Source organism: Artemia franciscana, chromosome 18, assembly GCF_032884065.1.
Source record: "Artemia franciscana chromosome 18, ASM3288406v1, whole genome shotgun sequence".
Lineage (NCBI taxonomy): Eukaryota > Metazoa > Arthropoda > Branchiopoda > Anostraca > Artemiidae > Artemia > Artemia franciscana.
In genome coordinates this window covers 26,417,028-26,440,863 of record NC_088880.1, presented here as the reverse complement: position 1 = coordinate 26,440,863, position 23,836 = coordinate 26,417,028, and the positions used below count along the sequence as shown (strand labels likewise).

Below are 23,836 nucleotides of genomic sequence, written 5' to 3'. Positions count from 1 at the left end.
TCTGCGGAGAGCCAAAATCAAAACAAGCATTAATTCAAAAACGTTCAGAAATAAAATGAAAAAAACAATTTTTTAACGAAAAATAGGGAGCGACATTAAACCTTAAACCGAACAGAAATTACTTCGCATATGAAAGGGGCTACTTCCTCATCAACGCCCCGCTCTTTACGCTAAAGTTTTTTACTGTTTTAAAAAGTAGAGTTGAGAGAAAGAGTCAAACTTTAGCGTAAAGAGTGGGGCATTGATGAGGCAGCAGCCCCTTTCATATACGAAGTAATTTCTGTTCGTTTTAAGTTTTAATGTCGCTCCTTACTTTTCGTTAAAAAAATTGTTTTTTTATTTAATAAATTAAAAGACACTACTTGCATTCACATCGTAAAAAGGGTTTATGTGAAATGTCTTGAGAACAGCTAGTATATTAAGTTGGAACTTTCAAGGAATGTCGAGAGAGATATTAAACTAAATCAAAAGACATAATATGAATAAAGATTGTCAAGTTTATATTTTTTCTTTATGCGTGACCCCCTTACTCTTATGATTTCATTTTTGACAATCAATTTCACACAAAAAAGATCTGAAATGAAATTGATTCACAGTAATTTTTAATCGAGCAATTAAGTTTAGATTTAAATTAGATACTAGACTATAGACAGATAGGGATAAGTTGAAATGAATAGTAGGAATTGCCTAAGGTTTTCAGCGCAAACATCCTCGCGGAACAATTTACAACGGCTAGGGAATTCTGCTTATGTGGGTCAGATTATAACTGCATGTTGATAAATGATTCATGTAAAGATTAAGAGCACGTTTTAATGTCCTTTTACAAGTCAATGTTGGTCAAATGAAATTAAAACCAGTAGCCAGCTAATAGCTGTGTGTATATGGGACTGGGAAGAATTTTTCGGCTCGGAGAGGGAACGAACTTTTTATATTTTTACAACGTTGTATAAAGATGATAGCCCAGTTATAGAACAAATGTCGATCTTTTTGAACAGGAATATTTACAGCCTGTAAAAGTGATGGACTCAGACTTGAAATATTTTGTGCATAGGTCTTTTCCAGCACACATTGCGACCTTAGTATCTCCAGACGTTGACAGTTTGGTTAAAAAGAATAATTTAACCTTTAATGAAACTTTGCTTCCATTTTCAGAAGTGACAATTGAGGGTAGGAGAAACTTTATCTGTCCAGCTTATTTTGGTAAAAGGCATCAGTATAGAATTCTTTAAATTTTTCTATATATATATACATATATATATATATATATATATATATATATATATATATATATATATATATATATATATATATATATATATAAATATATATATATATATATTAAAAATATATATATATATATATATATATATATATATATATTTTATAAATAGGGCATAGAAGAATATCATATATATATATATATATATATATATATATATATATATATATATATATATATGAAGTATCCACTCCTTCTCCCTCTAGAGGGCTCTGAAATTCACCTACATGACAGGTCTGTACCTACTGAAATTTTAACAAAACAACCTTTTACCTTAATTTTTAGTTACCAGTTGCCTTTTCTCTGCCTTTATTTCTGAAAATACAATTCCTGTTAGGCTATTTGAGTGCTTTATTTTCAAAATTTAAGAAATGTATTTGTATACCTTTAAAACCTTATAAATTGCAATTGAGCAAAGTTATGAAGCTGAAAACAATTTTGTTGTTCTTCATTCTAGCAGAAGATCTATTTTGCAAGGTTTCACTTTTATAACACACATATCTTTAAAGGTCAGGGCCCTCTAGGGGGAGAAGGAGTAGAGGTGCCTACTTCAAAATACCTTCCCAGGACATACTTTAGCCTTGAGACTCATCCCTGAAAGTTTCATTTTCCTAACCTAACCCCTTTCCAAGATAGCCAAAAGTCAATAAACTAGAATTTTACTATGGATTGGGTAAAACTTTTGGGAAGTGGTTAGTCTAAGGAAAAATGGAACTTTCAGTGATGGATATACAGCCTAATTAGTGTCCCAGGAAGAATTTTTGATGTCCCTACCTTTACCCCTCCCCCCTCTATATATATATGATGATTACATTTTGTTTTCCTCTCTAGTTTGATCTCACATTAATGTTAAAAGCATCAATCTGTCCCTATTAAACAAAAAAAAAACAGTTTTTTTTATATTTCAAAATTGTTTTTACAATATTTGTTAATTAACTCCTTTAATTGGCAACCACCTCTTCATGCTCCTACACAGGCAAACCTATACTAATACAAATACCCAATTTGTGATGTTTCAACACAAGTACAGTAAGTAAAATTCTAGACAAGTATATGTCTATCTTGAAAAATAGTGGTTTAATTTTGTACAAATCTTTAAGGGGAAAATTTTAGAGCCAATTTTCTTAAATCAAGTGAAAATGACAATGAAAATTAGAAATGAGCCATATAGCACCATAAAGGCAAAGATGATGTAAAAAATATTAAAGGCATAGCCTATATTGATAAAATATTATAGAAAATATATATGAAAGAAAACTGCCCTGTTTCTCTGGATGCTTGAATTGTACAAGCTCATCTTAGTTTTGACAAGAACTTTTTTTGCAGAAACTGAATTCCAGCTGAAAGGGCAAACTGGAGTTCAAAGGATGCAAACCCTAGCATACAACAGCCCTCCCCCTGCCCCATATCAAATTTTGCCTATTGCCAAGTAGTAGAGGAAGATGTATAAAGCTCTTAGCCCTAGGAATGAATCTAGAAATTGATTGATTCCCTAGGAAGGTGTTTTGAATTTTGCATGCCATGATCACATCTCCTCTATATCTTCAATATGTGAGAGTTGGAAGTCTCAGAGACTGTAGGCAATCCTGGTAAGGGACATTATTTAAGCCCCAGACCAGTTTGGTTGCTCTCCTTTGGACACTTTCAAGGGCTCTTGTGTCCATTTTATTTTGGGGAAAAGCAAAACTCAAGGTGGGGACAGACAAGGGATTAATAAAGTTTTGTAACCACAAATGACTTTCTGGATACAAAATAGTGTTTAAAAGAGCAGATACAGAAGAGTCTGAGAGCTTGATTAGCTTTTGCAGCCTGAGTGTGGCTGTGGAATTTTAAATCCTTTTCCACAATGTATAGTAGGGATGGTGGGGGTTGTTGTGCCCTTAGTGCAGTACCTTACATTTAGTTGCATTGAATTGTAGGGCCCAAGTTGATGACCAGGAGGGTAGCCTGTTGAGGTTTAGCTGAATGCAGGCTCTTTCTTCTTCAGTTTCAGCAGGTCCAATGAGCTTACAGTCATCAGCATATAATGTTAAAAGGTTGCATAGATAGGTTGTACAGTTGTTAACATATATGCTAAACAACATTGGCCCAAGGATGGTTCCCTGTGGGATGCCACTTATGACCAGGGAAGTGGAGGAGAAAGCTGGATCGCCATTATCAGTGTAGATCATGACACATCGAGATCTTCCAGTTAGGAATGCTCCAATCCAATCAATCACATCTTCATGCACCTGGTAAGCTTTAAGCTTCAGCGTCATGTATGAGTGTTCAACTTTGTCAAAGGCTTTGGCTTGGTTAAGTAAGATAATGTTGACCAGTTTACCCATATCCAAAGTTTTAGTTGCATGATCATATGACTGAATAAAATTGGTGTCAATTGACCTGCCCCTGTGAAATCCATGTTGTCTGTTGCTAATAAGGGTATTTTCTTTTAAATAGTTTATTAGAGCATAGTTAATGATACCTTCCATGATCTTGCAAATGGCTGAGGTTAGGCTTACTGTTCAATAATTTCCCAGGTTATCCTTGTCACCTATCTTAAAAATGGGTATAATATTTGCTGTTCTCTGGTCATTTGGTACTGACTTTTTGGCCAGAGACATGTTGAATATTCTGGCAAGGGGGAGGGAAATGTGAGCAGCAGATTCTATCAAAAGCCAAGGGTGGAGGTTATCAGGTCTAGCAGCTTTGTTGGAGTTTAAACTTCTTAGTATTTTAAATAAATCTTCTTGAGTAATTATTACAGAAGGCATTGGGTTATATACTGTTACAGTAGGTATTGTTGGTAGTGTAATACCAGGTTGCTTAGAGATGAAGTTTGTGGAAAAGCTGGCATTTGTGCAATCAGCAATTTTTTTTGGGTTGGTAGTACTGGAGTCATCTGAATTTTTCAGCCTGTTGGTGCATCAATGGGAAGCGTTGTTGGCTGTAACAATGCCAGAATTTTTTTGTGGTTTTTCTTTGAGTCATTTGCAATAGATTCTTCATGGTCTCAGATAACTTTTCTTGTCATATTTCTCAGTTTGTTTTGAAGCATGGTGTATTTGCTGTGATGGTTGTCACATTTGTGTTTTATATATTTATTCCATGCTCTATTTTGCTTTCTGATAATTTTCTTAATATTCCTGGGAAGGTATGGAAGAGTCTTTGTTTGTCTGACCAATAAACCTTTGTATGCTTCCTACATGCACCTAGTAAAGTAGTCTTAAGGCAATTCCAACTAGACTCAACATCTATCTCATCTGATAATGCCTCATCCCAATTTATGCTAGCTAATTCTTCATGGATCAAAGTGTAATTGGTAAAAGTTATCTTAAGTTTACCATCACAACTATGGTTAATATTAATATTGTTCATTATGCATATGTCATCACTTGCACCAATAGTTGGAAGGTAACAAGTGGAAGTAATCCTTTCAGGATCATTTGTAATAAGGAGGTCTAGTAATGATGGTTGTTGCAAATGTCTATCTGAGTTATCTATCTGCTATCTGAGTTAGGAAGTTGTCAACAAGGGTTTGGGTGGTTGTGTAGGAGGGGTTATTAGTGGGTGAGTACCAAATACCTTCAAACCAACAAACTTCTGGCATATTAAAATCACCATAAAGCACAAGTGATGAATTTAAATCGCAAACATCTGTATTAGGTTAGAAACAGCTTGTTGAGGTACTAGTTGGTTTGGAGCTGGTGGGCTATGGTAAAGCACACCAATATTCACAGTTTCAAATCCAATCAAAAGTCTAACTAATACATGTTCTGCCCAAGCATTAGTAGATTGAGAAATAGAAAAACCAATTTTATCTACCTTAATCCCAAGCCTAGTGTAGAAAACTGCCCTGTTTCTCTGGATGCTTGAATTATACAAGCTCATCTTAGTTTTGACAAGAACTTTTTTTGCAGAAACTGAATTCCAGCTGAAAGGGCAAACTGGAGTTCACTCCTCTTTGACACAGGTTACTATCTAGGTTGCTCAGGAGTAAGTATCCAGGGATTTGAATATATGTATCATCCAACACACCTCACAAACACAGAAAACATCTACATCCTTTTCATAAAGTAACACTTTTAGTTCTGAAAGTTTTGGCAATAAAGAATCAATGTTTGTGTATGATATTTGTAGTTGCATCCGTTTTCTTTGGTCGGCTACATCAAAAGAATTGCATTTTAAAGCTGATTTTAAATATATAAGCTTCATCAAGATTAGTCTTACCCATCAAAAGCTATGAGCCTGAGAAAATTTGCCTCATTTTAGAAAATAGGGGAAAACACACCATGAAAGTCATACAATCCTAACAAAATTCACACCATCAGATTCAGTGTATCAGAGAACCTTATTGTAGAAGTTTCTTGCTCCTATCTGCAAAAATGTGGAATTTTGCATTTTTTGCCAGAAGACAAATCATGGATGTGTGTTTATTTGTTTTTTTCCTAGGGATGATCATATTGACTCAGTGATGCTAGAATGTCGCGAGAGCGCTCATTCTAACGGAAATTAAAAGTTCTAGTGCCCTTTTTAAGTGACCAAAAAAATTCGAGGACACCTAGACTCCCTCCCATGCTCATTTTCCCCCAAAGTCACCAGATCAAAATCCTGAGATAGTCATTTTATTCACCATAGTTTAAAAACCAAATAACTATGTCTTTGGGGACAACTTACTCCCCTGCAGTCCCCATGGGAGGGGCTGCAAGTTACAAACTTTGACCTATGTTTACATATAGTAATGGTCACTAGGAAGTGTTCAGATGTTTTCAGGTTTTTTTTTGTTGGGGGGGGGGGGAGAGTTGAGGGGGGCGGGTTACATGGGAGGATCTTTCCATGGAGGAACTTCTCATGGGGGAAGTCTTTCAATGAAGGGGTTGCAGGATTTTCTAGCATTATTAAAAAAAACAATGAAAAAATAAATCTGAAAATTTTTTTCTACTGAAAGTGAGGAGCAGCATTAAAACTTAGAAAAAACAGAAATTATTATGCATATGATGGGTTTACCTCCTGATAATACCTTGCTCTTTACGCTAAAGTATTTTTAGTAATTTCACCTATTTATTCTATGGCCTTTGTGATTCAGGGGTCATTCTTAAGAAATTGGGACAAAATTTGAGCTTTAGTGTAAAGAGCAAGGTATCAACAAAGATTGAACCATCTCATGTATGCAATAAAAACATACAAATATAGAAGTTCGTTAGGTAAGTTAATTTGTAAGTTATGTATATTTTTTACTAATGAAAAAGTTTGTAAAAAATTAGAAGTTCTAGTTGCCTTTTTAAGTAATCAAAAATTGAAGTGCAACTAGGCCTCCTCCCTTGCTCGTTTTTTCTCAAAATCTTCCAATTAAAACTTTTAAAGCCATTCAGCCAAAAAAATTAATATGCAAATTTCGTTTTAATTATTTATATGCAGAGAGCAAAATCAAAACATGCATTAATTCAAAAATGTCCAGAAATTAAATAAAAAAAACAGATTTTCTTAAATGAAAGTAAGGAGCAACATTTAAACTTAAAACGAACAGAAATTACTCTGTATATGAAAGGGGCTTTTCCTCCTCAATGCCCTGCTCTTTACGCTAAAGTTTTTTACTGTTTTAAAAAGTAGAGTTTAGAGAAAGAGGTAAACTTTAGAGTAAAGGGTGGGGCGTTGAGGAGGGAGCAGCCAGGTTTTTAAAAAACTTGTTATTTTTATTTAATTTCATTAGGATTAACCTAATTTTATTTCTTGAGTGGGGTTGCTATAACAGTTTAAAAAAAACTTGTTTTATATTTGTTTATGTTTATAACTATAACAGTACTTAACAGTTTATAACAAGTTTAAAAAAAACTTATTCTTTTTATTTAATTTCATTAGGATTAACCTAACTTTATTTCTTGAGTGGGGTTGCTATAACAGATAAGTACCAAATACATTCTTGAACAATGGAAATTTTTCAATGACCTTTTGGTTATTGAAACTTTCTTTACAAAATCTAATGATCATAACCATTGGCATTACACAAGATTCCTTGGAATTGAACATGAGAGTAAACCCTTCTAAATCCATAATAATGCCAGTTTTTTCCCATTCTCACTCTATTTTCTTAACCCCACTTTTCCTGAAATTTCTTCATCCTCTTTTGCATTATTTAGGATTTTCTAATTTAAACTTGGGTGATCGTGTCAAAAAAAGTCAATTTTATCCACGAAAAATGTTTTATACTTCATTACTTTTCAAAAAGCTCAACTTATCATTATTTTCTGGTGATACACCTGTTTCATCTATGGATTCAGTAAGGGATTTAGGTATTCACTTCGATAACCAGCTGAAGTTCAACAAGCATGTGTCAATAATTTTGCAAAATGCTAATTATAGTCTGCTTTGAATTAAGAGAAGTTTCAGGAAATTTAACCTTCAAAGTTTAATTACACTATACAAGACAATAGTATGCCCAGTGGTAGAATATTATTACTCTGTGTGGTTTCTGTCATGGAAACATGACTTGCAGCAAATTGAAAAGGTTCAACATTGAGCATCAAAGTTTGTGCCCTATTTGAATCATTTACTTCATCAGCATTGACTGCAATGTTTAGGACTTCCTTCTCTGCTGTTTCAATGAGACAGGATTGACCTGATCAATATGTTCTGTAGTAGTATGATAAATGCAACTAGAATTAACCATAAATTCAAGGAGAGGATCAAATGTGTGTGCCTCTTGTTTACCAGCACTACTTGGTTGAAAGAATTGAATTAAAATTTAAAAGGAAAGATAAATAACCCAGATTTAATCCATTTAACAAGAGCATTTACAAGAGCATTACAAATAAGCATAATATCCATATAAGCAGGCTGAAGTAGCAGAAGGTGGATTGACAAACTTACATTCCTACATGAAGTAGCAGAGGGTGGATTGACAAACTTACGTTCCTACATGAAGTAGCAGAGGGTGGATTGACAAACTTACATTCCTACATGAAGTAGCAGAGGGTGGATTGACAAACTTACATTCCTACATGAAGTAGCAGAGTGTGGATTGACAAACTTACATCCCTACATGAAGTAGCAGAGGGTGGATTGAGAAACTTACATTCCTACATGAAGTAGCAGAGTGTGGATTGACAAACTTACATTCCTACATGAAGTAGCAGAGGGTGGATTGAGAAACTTACATTCCTACATGACGTAGCTGAGTATGGATTGACAAACTTACTTACAAATTTACATTCTATACCAGCATCTAAAAATTCAATGACAACAAAGTAAATGGCACAACTATTTGCAGCTTCTGAAAAAAGACACTCAAGGTCCTGTCTTCTCATGTATTTCAGATGACATTGTGCAGAATATGTGCAACACAAAATTTGTACAAAATAATTCAAAATATTAGCCTACAGCATTATGTGTCACCAGCTAAAAATATGTTAGGACAGTAAAGAATAAAAGAGGACTATTATAAGATCATAAAATAAATTCTTACAGAAACAAATCAGGGTGTTTTACTACATTACTTACATTACTCTACATATTACTCTTTTACATACATTACTCTAGTTTCCTGATTTACCAGCACACTTGAAGGTGATAGGATCGCAAACAAAATAAAGAAGGATTAATGGGAAAGTACATATCATTCAAGAAAGACCCAAAGTATAATGTGGCACCAGTATGAAGACAGTACAGAATAATAGAGGAATATTTCTGGATTACGAGTTAAATTCCTGCAGAAACAGTGCAGTGTGTTATAAAACAATAAATTTAGATTCATCAATTTAGTTTCCTGCATTTACAGCACACTAATCAATTTCATTCCAATCATTGAACTTAACCATGCTTTCAGATTGGGTTTTATATAGGATGTCGCCTTTACTAGACAAAACATTACACAAGCCAAGCTTTGACTTGGCATATGAAAGAAGATGTAGGCATGGTTTTGTAAATATCTCAGAAAAAAGTATCCCAGATGTTTTCAAATCCTTCTTTTGTCTGAGAAGCAGTTGAAGAACTTGTAAGTTGCAAAACTCCACAATAGGTCATGGTTCAGGGTTGGGCAGATGGTTTGCCAATTCTTTTGGCTGATACAACATCAGACTGGGTAATTAGTATGCCAGAAAATTTTCCAGCACATAGTGACAAGAGTTGACTTTCAGTGTTCTCAATGGTGGCATCTACCCCAAAGACAATAATTTGGTTGCTTAAAGCCTGCTGTTCAAATCGGTTATTTAATCTTGCCAGGTCAGACTGGATAGGCCTAAAGGAGCTTTCAAGGTCTTTTATGTATGACTAATGTAGTCAATGAAGACTCAATAGAAGATATGCGTTGCCTATAACTTTTAAGGGTTTTATCCATTAGATGACTAAGATCCATATTGAGACCAGCATACACATCTTGCTTGATTGCATCCATTTTATTCGAAGAGACAGTGACATCATGTTGCATGAATGTCTGTCCCTCTTTCATTTTAATTACTGCTTCTTCTACCTGAGTAGAGATCTTGGCCAATATATCTGGCCAGGATCTCTGATATGAAATGAACTTCATATGTGTGCATAGTTGTGGCTTGGAAAAATAAAGTAGTAAATAGTACTTTATGGCTGTGAATGTTGATAGTACTGTCTATGCTTCTTTTAATTGTAAATATTTGAAATTCGCAAGTTAAATCTGTTGGAAAAAAACATTTTCTTTTTTTAAAGTAATATTTGAGTATTCTTCAATTCCAGGTATCTTAAGGGATCAGTCTGGTCATGAATTGAAAGTCAATAGTCTGAATCTATGTTTTCAAGAATTAAATCACAAGCTTCAACCACCAGTGATAGTAAGGAAAATGTTAAGCAATGTGGTGGCTTCTCAGCAGCAGTCAGCACATATGGTCGGAATAAGTATAGGTAAGATATGGAACTGAGTAGACTACTTAAATTACTATCCATGATTGGATATGTTTTTGAGATGTATTTGCATAATATATTATCTATATAATATATCTTACATAATATATATATGTTTCTCATATAATTGCATAATATATATAATATATATATACCACATAATATATATATATATATATATATATATATATTACATAATATTGTATATATATATATACATATATATATATATATATATATATATATATATATATATATATATGTATATATATATATATCATACATATAATTAATTAAATCTATTGAACTTAATTTGCGCTTTACTGAACCAAATAATAAATGACTGTGGATTGTTAGTTTAATTTTCAGATACTGATATTTATTCCTTACGGTTTTAATAATTTCACATTTATTAAAGTAAAAAAGTGAAAACATTTAAAACGTATTTTGTTTTCAGTAAAGCGAAAATTATGTTACTATCTTGAGAAGGCATGGGGGTAATCAGCTACTCATGTTAATTTTTTGCTTGTTTGGTGTTTGATAGGCTATTTATTATAATTTCTGTTAGTTTTGACTTTCATTTATTTATTGATAGTGATTGTGGTAGTTTTATGCTTGGAAGATTATTTGATTTTATTTATGATCATTTTTGGCTTGATGGAGCCCTTTGCTTTTTTTTTTGAAAAATTTTGTTGAAAAATTGGTGTTTTTCATGGAATTTTTTTTTTATCTTTTGAGTTTTTTCCTATAAGAAACTATAGTTTGGCTTGCGTTTTGTATGTTAGGGAAACTTTCATTATTTTTTATGAGAAAGATGGTAAGAGTGAGTCTGGTTGTTATAGAAGCATTAACTTGGTATTGGTGTGTCTGTTATTAGTCTAAAAGATGTTGTCAATAGTTTTAAGAAAACAACAGCTTAGTTTTGGGAAGTGGAGAGGATGTATCGACCAAATCTTCTCACATTAATCATTGAGAAGTATTTAAATCACCAGACCCATCTACCAGGGGTGGAATTCCATCAAAATCTGGCGGGGGGCAAAGCTGGAGCTGATTTACCCAAGTAAGCGAAAATGACCAAGTGAACGATGAAAAATGAGCCATATAGTGTCATAAAAGCAGAGGTATACTAATGATAGACGAGATAAGTGAATTTGAGTGATTTTTTGCTCTGTATGGTTACAGTTTAACTGTAGTGAATGTTGGGAAATGAGATTAGTGGCTGGTTTGATGAGTTAAAAAAAATGGAGGGAACCTAGGTTTTAGCAAAATGAATGAATTTTTGAAAACTTTGAATTTTTTTGAGTTCCAAGCTGCGAGAATAGGTTTGAAAATTAATGGTAAGAAGACTAAGTTGCTAAGGCCAGGAACAAGTGAAGATGAATATGATGTTGGGTAATGAGAAGATAGATCAAGTAATAGTTTCACTTACCTAGGTACTATTATTAGTAAAGACGGTAAGTGTAGTAAAGATGTTAAAAGTGAAATAGCCAAGGCACAGGGCGTTTTTCACAGTTGAAGAGAAGTTTGGAATAATAAGAAAAAAAGTCTGCAAACCAAGACTAGAATATTGGAAGCTACAGTGACGACTGTGGTGAAGTATTGGCTCTGAAGCACGGACGCTCCAGAGAACGGAAAAAGGTTTGCTAGATGTTTTCAGAGAAATTGCCCATGTATAATTTTGGGTACCAGACTAACTGATAGTATCGTAACCAATAGGCTGTACGAAAAGTGTGGTTAAGTCCCGCTTTCTATGACTATAGTGAGAGAGAGGTAAAGAGGACTAGGACCCGTTCTGTGGATGAAGGATGACTGATTGTCATTTTTGCCTAACTGTTTAGACAAAAAGCAGGTCGTCTCCGGTTCGTGTGGGAGGATTTCTTAAGGAAAGGTTTAGGGGATATGGGAACTACCTGGGAGGGTGTAAAGAAAGACGCGTTGAATATATTGGAATAGAGGAGGACCGTACATAGCTTTGTTGGCCTTAGGTGGATTGGTGCTGCAGCGAGTTGTTAGTAGGAGTATTACATTACCTTAATAATCCTGTTTTTCCCCTCCCAGTAGTTTCGGATTTGTACGCGTCTTTCTTCAGTATGGATTGTCCTTTGACAAATCATTTATGTATTGAATTAACGACGCTACGCTTCTTGACTACCAAGATCCTTGCGTTGGCCCTGTAGCGTATTGCTACATCTGAGTTTAAAGTCTAGGTCCAGTATTACCAAGCGCCACCACTGGACACACTGCGCCACCATAGGACACGGGCAATTCATTCTCGCTCCTTGTAAAGGTATTTAAATTTCTGGATTATTTCTCTTCTGATTAGACCTTTTGGCAATGTGTTCATTAATGAATATTCATCTTTTTTATGCTTTTGAAAAGTTTATCTATTTGTTAAAATACTCATGTTTGAAATTGATTAAGTTAATTTATTTTTCAGGTAAAAAACAGATTGAAGTACCAAAGACTCAACCATGGTATACCCAGTGGAAAGAATTATTCCTGAATTTACAAGAAGTTTATGACCATGAATTTATTAGACACTATCTGGCTTGTAAGTTGTCCGTCTTAACAATTAATAGTTTGTTGTTTTTACATTTTAATTTATTTCCAAGAATTACATTAAAATTAATTAGCTGAGTTTTATAGAGTGAAGGGAAGAAGGAAAGAAGAGCGATAAAGAGGGTAAGGTATGGGAGAGGTAACGGAATAGAGAAAGAAAGGGAGAAGAGTGCAAAGTAGAGAGGGAGAAAGAAACTTTTGTATTTTTTTACGGTGGCCTTTTTTCTTCTTCAAAATCTTGAGTTTGGGGGGGGGAGTGGAGCCCTGTTTTTAATTCCAAATGTTCAAAATTAGTTCTGTGAGCAAGTTTTTTTGTGACTGAAATCAAGGCGACATAGTGGTGGTAGTTGATCCAACAAAAAATGAAAATGTAACTGTATCTTTTCACCTGGCTTTATTTATAAATGTGTCTAAAGACATGTCTCTGATATTTTTCATTTATGTCAGCAAATAAAGACGCAAATAAAGCAAATCAGCAAAATAAAGATTTATGCGTGAGCATAAAAAGACGGCTGGTTAAGGGCGATGTTTGAGATTGCCGGTTATGTCGTATTACCCTATAAACTAGAATAGGCTGCAGCCAAGGATCTCCTAGGGATCAGAAGAATCTGCTAATTTATTTTTATATTTTTTTATTTTTTAATTTTTAATTTTAATTTTTTTTATTTATTTTTTATTTTTACCGTAAGTGAGCTGTGGCCTCTTACCACGAATTTTATATCTTTCCGACATTTAATGTTATTTTCTATTTTATTTTTAGTTTATTTAATACTGTCTCCTAAAAAAAAAAGAAGTAAAATGTAAAAACAAAACGAAATTATAGGGGCTGTTTTAAACCATGTGAAGATTTGAGACTGAATTGACAGTGCCAATTGTACCTGCGTTTGTGATGTATCCTATTCTTATTTCACAATTTCAAAATGAGGCAACTTTTGTCATACTCGTAATTTTTGGGTTTATGATTTCTCCATAAGTTTTTAAGAGGCTCCTTTAAAAGGCTCAAATATTTGACTTCTGTTGGTCTTAAACTTCGTGAAAAACCCATGTGTCGGGATCCTGTGAACAATCTTGTGTAACTATGACTCGAATTTTTCAAAATTTTTGTGTCCTATATCATCTTGCATGTGCCTGTGCTGCCAGAAAATGATGTTTTTAATCCAATCACTTTCGACTCTTAAAAAGGACACTAGAACTTTTGATTTGGAATTGAATGAGCCGATTCCCAAATTTTGCGATCACCCATTCTATGCAAAATTGCCAAGGGGAAAAATACATGGAAGACCGTCGTTCTGTACCAAGATTCCCCAAATGGATGCGGTTAAATCACTGCAGAACCCGCTTTATTATCCGCTGATAAGTTCTGAATTAGCACAGAACTCATGTCGGTATCTGCTTCATGCTGTAGAGTTTGGTCGATATATTGTAGAGCGGTTTTTCAAAATTGAGGGGTGGGTGGGGGGCCGGCTTTAAGCCTCCTTATTAAGGTCTTGGGTCATAGAATAGTCTATTGTTTTAAAATCGAGTTTGTAAATAAAAAAATAAACCGTCTGGATTTTTTTTATTTTTTAAGGTCCAAAAATTTCTATTCTCCAACGTTTAGACCGTTCTTAAAGTAGGTTAGTACCAAATTTACCAAATTTGTATTTATTATGAAAAATTGCATCTTACGAGTACTTTAATCCCATCGCTTTTGAATCTTATGAGGGCTCTAGAACTTTCAATTTCTAATTGAATGAGTTCTCTCCAAAGTTTCTACTACTAATCATTCTATATGAAGTGGTCGAAAAAAATGTATGGGGTCTCATCGTTCATTTCTAAAACGTGCCCAAATGGGTGCTCTTTGGTGTCCCATCTTTATGTTATGAAAGCATCACCATTTTTCAATAACTGTTCTTACTATATGGCATACTGCTTAACCACTGAGTAGTATTTACTGTGCGTTTGCGACAACGGGAAGGTTTTGACATAATGTTACTGGTTATATTTTTTCATTTCAGGGCTAATGTCAAATTGCAGCCTATACGATTCTATATATTCCGAATAAACGTAAAGTATGAAGCAGACTCAAAGCGGAGTGGCTCGGCTAGAGTCCGAGCTCGTTAAAAGTGGATGGGTAAAAAAAAAAAAAAATGCGAGTTAAAAATTGACGCTTATGGTTTGTTGTCAATATACAATGCATATGAAGCGATTTAACAAATACGCATGGAACTAATGGCAAAAGCTACGGACGAGTAAATACGTTTGTCAGAAGGTAAAGGCAAAGACTGTGGCTCCTCTTGCCTTGTGGGGTAAATGAGGAACAACATGCAGCCCAAAACTATTTGGGAATTTGCAATACCGGCAACGCTGGATGAAAAAGCACTCACAATGTGGTTTTGATTTTTTTTTTATAGTGATGTCTCAGTCTTTTGAATATTTTATGCGCGTATTTTGCCGCAAAAGATGCAGAAGGATTTTTTATAGTTGACTAGTCCAAGAACCGAAGCCAGAAGTTCCTGACTTCCTGACTGTTTGTAACTTGCATGGTCCTTTATTATTATGACTATAAACACCTTTTTGTAAATGTTGACAAAATAGTAGTATTTAATTTAGTCATATACATCCTCTAGTTGACCTGATAAATCCCCAAAAAATTCACACCATCCCCCAAAAATTATATCTATGCTCTTTGACAGCCTGGATACACTTTCACTCCTCATTTTACACTCCAGTCGTTTTAGAAATAGTCTAGGAAATTCCAAAAACACATAGCACCAATAGCTGCTGGTTTATTGGTGTGTCATTTGGTGTAGTATCAAACAGTTCGTGGTAACGAACTGTAGTAAGGAGCGACCCGGCTCAATAGTAACCAAAACTCTAAAAAATTGAATTTTGATATCAATAGCTACATCAAAAGAATCGCATTTTAATGCTGATTTTAAATATATAAGTTTCATCAAGATTAGTATTACCCATCAAAAGTTACGAGCCTGAGAAAATTTGCCTTATTTAGGAAAATAGGGAGAAACACCCCCTAAAAGTCGTAGGATCTTAACGAAAATGACACCATCAGATTCAGGGTATCAGAGAACCATACTGTAGAAGTTTCAAGCTCCTATCTACAAAAATGTGGAATTTTGTATTTTTTGCCAGAAGACAAATCACGGGTGCGTGTTTATTTGTTTGTTTTTTTTTTTTTCTTTTCTTTTCCCCAGGGGTCATCGTATCGACCAAGTGGTCCTATAATGTCGCAAGAGGGCTCATTCTAACGGAAATGAAAAGTTCTAGTGCCCTTTTTAAGTGACCAAAAAAATTGGAGGGCATCTAGGCCCCCTCCCACGCTCATTTTTTCCCAAAGTCAACGGATCAAAATTTTGAGATAGCCATTTTGTTCAGCATAGTCGAAAACCATAATAAATATGTCTTTGGGGATGACTTACTCCCCCACAATCCCTGGGGGAGGGGCTGCAAGTTACAAACTTTGACCATTGTTTGCATATAGTAATGGTTATTGGGAAGTGTACAGACGTTTTCAGGGGGATTTTATTGTGTTTGGGGGTGGGGCTGAGGAGAGGGGGCTATGTTGGAGGATCTTTCCTTGGAGGAATCTGTCATAGGGAAAGAAAAATTCAATGACAAGGGCGCAGGATTCTCTAGCATTACTATAAGAAAACAATGAAAAATAAACATGAAAACGTTTTTTCAAATGAAAGGAAGAAGTAGTATTGAAACTTAAAACGAACAGAGATTATTACGCATATGAGGGGTTCTAAAAATACTTTAGCATAAAGAGCGAGGTATTTAGGAGGAGATAAATACCTTGCTCTTTATGCTAAAGTATTTTTAGTAATTTCAACTAGTTATTCTAAGCCTTTCTGATTCAGGGGTCATTCTTAAAGAATTGGGACAAAACTTACGATTTAGTGTAAAGAGCGAGGTATTAACGAGGGTACAAACCCCCTCGTATACATAATAAAAACATAAGGTTATGAAAGTTTGTTACGTAAGTTAATTCTTAAGTTACGTATATTTTTTACTAATAAAAACGTTCGTTAAAAATTAAAAGTTCTAGTTGCCTTTTTAAGTAACCGAAAAATTGGAGGGCAACTAGGCCTCCTTCTCCACCCCTTATTTCTCAAAATCGTCTGATCAAAACTAAGAGAAAGCCATTTAGCCAAAAAAAGAATTAATATACAAATTTCATTTTAATAGTTTATGTGCGGAGAGCCAAAACCAAACATGCATTAATTCAAAAACGTTCAGAAATTAAATAAAAAAAACTAATTTTTTTAGCTGAAAGTAAGGAGCGACATTAAAACTTAAAACGAACAGAAATTACTCCGTATATGAAATGAGTTGTCCCCTCCGCAATCCCTCGCTCTTTACGCTAAAGTTTGACTCTGCCACAATTCTACTTTTTAAAACAATTTAAAGCTTTAGCGTAAAGAGCGAGGGATTGCGGAGGGGACAACTCATTTCATATACGGAGTAATTTCTGTTCGTTTTAAGTTTTAATGTCGCTCCTTACTTTCAGCTAAAAAAATTAGTTTTTTTTATTTATTTTAAGATAGGCTTGGGTGTACTTATTCTTAAACTTTGAAAAATCTGGTCAGTAAAAATAGGCAATGAAACTAAATAATGATGAAGACCACACTGCCTTTCCATAATAGAAGTACAGAAGAGAGAATGATGAGGACTTTTTTCCCAAGACAGTGAACGAACAAAACCTATTTGAATATTTTGGCCCTATTTCTAAGGGCCGTCTTCAGCAAAGAAAATAATAAATAATAACACATTTACATAAAAGTTCTCGGTTAAAAATCCATTTTTAAAATAAAAATGAAATTCTAGTAAGTCGTCATTTTAAATCCTTGTTCCGTTACCTTGTTCAAAGAAAAGGGTGCAAAAGGATAGTCAATTGTAAATAAACATGAAGTTATAAAGAATATTAATAAAAGAAATAAAGACATTTTTTCTCCAGGTATATTTGTTGTTTCAACTTCGAATTCAAACCCACTAAGTCAGTTTGAAAGTTTGAGCAAAGTGTTAAGTCAGCAAACTGTTGAAGCCTCTCAGCCAGTTGGCCTGGTTTATCAGTCGTCGTCACAGAGCATTAAATTAGATGGCCACAAGACCCCGAAGATATTTTCATCCTCGATTCCTCGTTATTATCTGCTACTTCATGACGCTATGGAAGGCGATATTTCCAAGTAAGTTGAATCAATCTTTAGTAATCTCTAAAAATAATATTTTTTCTGAATATTTCTGAAAATTTCTGAAAAAAAAATTATGAAAAAATATTTCTTCAAAATTTAACCTGTCTTTTCAATTTTCTTTGCTTACACTGATTTTCTGCTCTTCTTTTTCTGCTTCTATTTAATTTTCTTTTGAAGTTGATCAGTCCGGCTTCAGACCAGAAGATAGTTGGACACATAATTTTGTGTCGATGTGCTATCATAAAGGATTTAAAAACTAAGGGATCTTTGCCACAGCTTTTTTTTCTGATATTTCAATAGCCTCTGACAGTCTGGACCATAATTCTTGTGGAAGCTAAAAGACTCAGGATACCCTGACACTGAAACACTCGAGACACTGACACTTACTTAAGACGTTTTTTTAGGTAGATAAATTGACACTTTATTTTACAAAAAAAAAAAAAAAAAAAAAATAAAAACGCAACTACATTTTACAAAAGACTAAAGAAACACACAAAACCACACAAGTCCAATGGCTGGCTGTATCTTCTAACCACCTTTATCTTGAAATTATACAAAGAATGGAAACAAAAAACTAAATTATTATTTGTTTAAATACAGAAAAAAGGTTATAACTCCTCACTGCCCACTGACCTCCCCCCCAGGGTTATCCAGGATTTTAGTTCAGAAGGGAGGGGACTTTCTTTTTCTTGGGGGAGGGTAAAAAATTAGAAGAATGCATTAAAATTGGTTCATATTCATTTTTGTTACGTTTTTACTTGTGGAACAATTTTTTAGGGGGTCAAACCCGATAATTCCCCTCCCCCTTGATACAGCCTTCACCTCCCCATCTCCCTACATCTATTCCCATTACCGACCTTAGTTAAGACAGTTTATTACTTAATTACGGACACTTATTTAAGACAGTTACTTATGACACTGAAACACAACCTTCATAAAGTGAAGCTGACTTTAACACAAAAAAAAACTTTCCTAATGGTAAACCAATACAACTGACTGCATGGGCTTACAAGTGAGTACCAAAACTTGGTTCAGCTCTTAGCTTTCAAGTTTAATTCTCATGTATCTACAGTGATTAATTCGTAATAATGATGTAAGTTTTCTTTTTATTCAACTTAAAAGATCTAGTAGGTTAGCGTGTCTATTATTTTGGTAATTAGTAATTTAGTAAACTTAGTAAATTTAGTAATTTACTAAATTTAGTAATTTAGTAAACTTAGTAAATTGGTAATTTGAATCCGACTAAATTAGTAATTTAGCACTTAGTAAAATTATTATTATTATTTTAGTAATTTAGTAATAGTTTAAACACTATTTATTGTTCTCATGTTCGACCCTTGCTTGAATGCGTGTAGTCCGTTTGGCATTCATGTATCAAGAATCAAATATCTAAAATTGGGACATTTCCGAAAGAAGTTTATAAGATACTCTTGGTTCTTTCTTTAATTCTTACGGAGATGGTACAAATCAGCCTACTTACCTTGTGCTATTTTCTCATCTTACCTCTTTTTAATCTTATCTTTTTGAAAATAAGACGCCGTTAACTAATCAAAATACCTAACATAACTAACCATAAACTAACCAAAAACAGTTATTTGTTTTCAGGGCAAACCAAGAAAAATCTAAAATGAAAGATTATGCAAAGAATAATGTAAAATATTAGGGAAATAAATAAAAATATTGTAAAGGTTTTGAGCTGCAGCTTTTCAGAAGGAGACTTGCTAGAGCAAAAAGAGAGACATGTTTAGATTGCAAGCTTTATGCTTTTTTTATGTTTTTTTTAAATTTTCGGAAATTCATCCCCCCCCCCGCCACAGAGGCTATATAAAAATATAACCAAAATATGATGGAGTTATAGCTTCATAATATTCAGTAAGTGTCAATAAATCCTTATTTCCTTGTTTTTTCCCATTTTATCTTTTTTGAATTGTTTTTTTAACAATTATCATCTCAGTTTTCCATATTGTCTACGGCTATATTTGACCAGTAAGGGGGGGGGGGTGAGGGATGGGGATGAATTTTCAAAACCACGAGTGATACCATAAAAACGGAGCATAAAATTAACAATCCAAACATAACTCTTTTTGTTCTAGCATGTCTCCCTCTGAAGAACCGCTATTTTAGACCTTTACCAAAAAAGTCCTTTCTTACTTTCTTTCTTACTAAGGCTCTCCTTACTTACAATTCGTTACCACAAACTCTTTGAAGAAGGATTTATATTTCTCAATTTTGGTTTTTTGTTGAAGTTCCCGTTTTTCAGAATAAATTATCTTTCTTGTTGAAGCGGTTGTCAGCCTTTGAAAAACATGTTTTCTTACCTTATAGTGCCCAGTGCGTCTTATAGGTGTGTGGGCTATCATTGTTGGCCATCAACTTCACACAACCTTGTTAAAGAAACATGAAAACTAGGCTTTGGTGAATTGTTGCTGGAAAGTTAGTTATTCTTTTTTTTTTCTGTGGTGGGAACCCTGAATAGTCCAAGTGGTTTTATGCCATTCCACGTCGTGCTTTTTTTGGTGCCTGAAACAAAACGTTTAGAATTAGTATAGCCTAATTGGTCTTTCTAAATGTCCATGGTACTATAATTTCAAGATTTTACTCAATCTATGTCTCTTGCGTGAATTCTGAAAGTTTCTTTGTCCCCTCAAATACCGTATAACATAAATTAGCCAAAGCAAAGTTATCTAAGTTATAATTATATTTAAAACAACACTTACCAGTTCTTGCGGACTTAATTATAATTTTTGAATTAAATATAATTAAATTAAATTAATTTTTTCTATTTTTTAGGGCTGAAGATGTATTCAAAAAGATGGTCTATACATATGGAGCTCCCAACTGTCATTTATTGGTGATAAATTCAAAACAAACCTCTTATCAAGATGATGGGAACCACACACAGGATTTGTGGATGTCACATTTGCCCAAAAAGCTTAATATTGTTGTAAGTGGCCTAACGTTTTGTATCTATAAAGTTGCATCTTTTTTCTTTACCATTTTCCGTTTTTCTCGTGTTTCACCTTTATCCGTATGCTATTCTCTCTTGATATACCTCTACATATGAAAATTTGTTCAACTATTTTTCTTAGGACATTCTCTTGCTGGATTTTGATGAGGGGAAACCACTTACACTATTTGTGCATGTCGCGCTTGCCCAAAAATCTTAATATTGTTGTAAGTGGCCTAACGTTTTATATATAAAGCTTTTTTTTTACCCATTTCCGTTTTTCTCTTGTCTCACCTCTATCCATATGCTCTTCTTTTTTGGTATCTTTCTGCATATGAAAATTTGTTCAACTATTTTTCTTAGAACATTCTCTTGCTGAATTTTTATTGCTTATTCTACAATTTTTTTTTCCTTTGATTATTGCCTCTTCTTTCTTCTTCTACTTATTTGAAGTATTATGGGGACGTTTTCGCATAACCTCGTCACTGGAATCCTACGCCGGTCCCTGCAGTGGGCTGCTGCTAGTGTTGTAACTGGTAAAATTGGTCACGGTAAAATCGGGTATTTTGCGTATTTTACCGTAATTTTACGGACCTGCCTAAAATTGGTATTTTACCTATTTACGTAATTGGTGTATTTTACCGGTATTGTACGTATTTTACCGGTATTTTACATATTTTACTGACATATTTTAAGACGCCTTGCAATTTTCAGAATACAAAAGCATGGAATACAAAAGCATGGAAATGCTGGAAGAATAAAAGATTGAATATGATTTTGTTTTGTGTATAGCTCTGTTCCCTGGACTTAGGTCTCCTGTTATCAGAACGATAAAGTGTATTATAGTACAGATAATTATAATTTTAAAATGGTAACATATTAGCTGAAATAAAATCACATTAGTTCAGTGAACTGTTAAATAGCCTAGGGTTACAAGCAGGATTGACGAACAAGAATAAAAATAATTTTGAATAGCCGAGAAAAATGAGGGTAATGTCAGCCAGCGGACAAAAAAGAAACAAAAATGATAGAGGCAGACATTTCGCGAGGGAGTTCCGCCCAGTCGTCTTCAGTGCTCAAAAAAAGAAGGAAAACTATTTTTTGAATTAATTGTAACTGAAGAGAAAAAAGAATAATCAAACAAACCAAAAAAACCAAGCCAGAATAAATGAAAGACTATTCACCAATTACATTGGGCAAGAATTCTCTGCTTAGTGATTGACGTGACTTGTCTACTGACCTAATTTTCATTAAAATTGTGGTCAGATGAACTCAATTTAAACTGAAAAAAAATGTTATTTGAACCCTTTACTAGGTCTCTATTTACAAAATTTCTTTTAAAATTTCAATTGCCTCTTAAAAGAATACGGGAAGCCATTTGTTTCAAATATTAAAGTTGCCTCATCAAAAAGAACCACAAGTTTTGGATTTTCAACAATGTTGAGAGCCAAAGCAGAATCAATATCCTTATTTTTATTTAAATTTTACATCTCAGAGAAATGATGTATTCATGCCGTCTTTTCCCCGGAGCTGGTGTTTACCCTCCCTCCCCACGGAATATCCCCCTCCCCAAGGAAAATCCCCCTAGTTTACTCTTGGATAATTCCAGGATTTACATCAGAATAAAATTTAAATTCCTACTCTCCTGTTTAATCTTGGGCAATCGTATTGCATTACCTACAGTAAGGACCCATAAGGGTTTGATAGATTAATGTTCGTTCATTTATTTTTCCCCAGAGGCACTTCGTATTGAAGGGGTGGTCGAACAAGTTTTGGAGGGGCCTCAGTCAATTGGAAATTGAAAGTTCCAGTTCCCTTTTCTAAGATTTATCCTGCTTTTCAATGAATATTCTACCGAATGAGTTGTTAGTGACAACTGTGTGTAAAAGAAATTTTTATTCTAGTTTAACGGCCCTTGTGTTTCACCGTTGTTTTTAAAGAATCTTCAGATAAATAAAGAATTATTTCTAAGGGAGAGACCTTGGAAGGGTGGAGGTCGAAATTGATATATAATCCTGAGGGCCGTCTCCAGGAATTTAGTTTAGAAGTGGGGGGGGGGGGCTTTGGAACATGTACGGTCACCTGAATCAGAATCTAAGTCTGAAGGAGAGGAGCTAGATTTTCAAGAAAATCCCGTTGAAGACAGTCTTAATGACTGTGAAAGTTACTGAATGTTTTGCTGTTACGATCCAGTGCTTAGTTAATCAAAGTCATCAAAGTTTTACTAACTCCTTTTTTAATTGTATTCGGTAATTTATAAATAAATGAAAGAACCAATAAATGAATGAAATAAAATAAATGAAGACTGAATACGGCTATTTAAATATGCAAGCTTTTAGGGTAACAGTTCTTAGTTTTAAATGTAGAAAAAAACGACTTATATGATTCTAGTCCTAAATAATGGTAAGTTTGATTGATTTTTTTAATTATTCTTTTTTTTACAAAATGGATGTCCGAAATCAGACACTGTCCAATTGCTGAGTTACTACCCTCGGCAGATGATTAACAAAGGGATAAACTAGACAGTTTGTTAAATTGATGAAACTCTATATGGAGGGGCATTTTTAAGCCCACAAAATTAGAATTATTAAAAATTTCATTAAAAGCTGTTGGTCATGAAAATCTGGTCTTGTAGCTAGCAACTCTAAAACATCAATTTTACCCTATATTTTCTAGGGAGTACCATATTTTACCAATTTTGCCTTATTTTACCAGTTTTACTGACACAGAGTTTTATTTTACGGTAATTTTAAAATATTAGCTGCTGCACCCGAGTTCAGACTCGGTCTCAGTAATCAAACCATACATAAGTAATCGTATTATCAGCACCTGAATATAAATTTCTTTGGCTTGCTTTTGTTATCAAAAGCGACCAAAACAAATGAAACCAAATGAAGGAACCGTTGTCTGCTAGATAAAAACTCTCACTCTCATAAATCGGGATAATTCGTATTGAGACATTTATTATAAAAGTGACGAGCATATTTGAGACCCTTTTACCACACGTGA

At 34.0% G+C, this 23,836-nt stretch overlaps 1 protein-coding gene across 4 annotated transcripts in view; it reads left to right on the top strand.

The window, feature by feature from the left end:
• Positions 1–956: 956 nt before the first annotated feature.
• Positions 957–23,836, top strand: part of LOC136038815 (trafficking protein particle complex subunit 8-like) — a 109,199-nt gene continuing 86,319 nt past the window's right edge. For 2 of the 4 annotated variants that reach the window (XM_065722207.1, XM_065722206.1), the window contains exons 1-5: positions 957–1,167; positions 9,962–10,126; positions 12,564–12,677; positions 17,646–17,874; positions 20,671–20,824. In XM_065722207.1, coding sequence (XP_065578279.1) covers positions 1,020–1,167; positions 9,962–10,126; positions 12,564–12,677; positions 17,646–17,874; positions 20,671–20,824 — 810 coding nt within the window. In that variant the 5' untranslated portion in view covers positions 957–1,019. Of the gene's footprint in view, positions 1,201–9,961; positions 10,127–12,563; positions 12,678–17,645; positions 17,875–20,670; positions 20,825–23,836 lie in introns of all 4 variants that reach the window. The other 2 variants (XM_065722205.1, XM_065722204.1) reach the window with 1 other exon arrangement.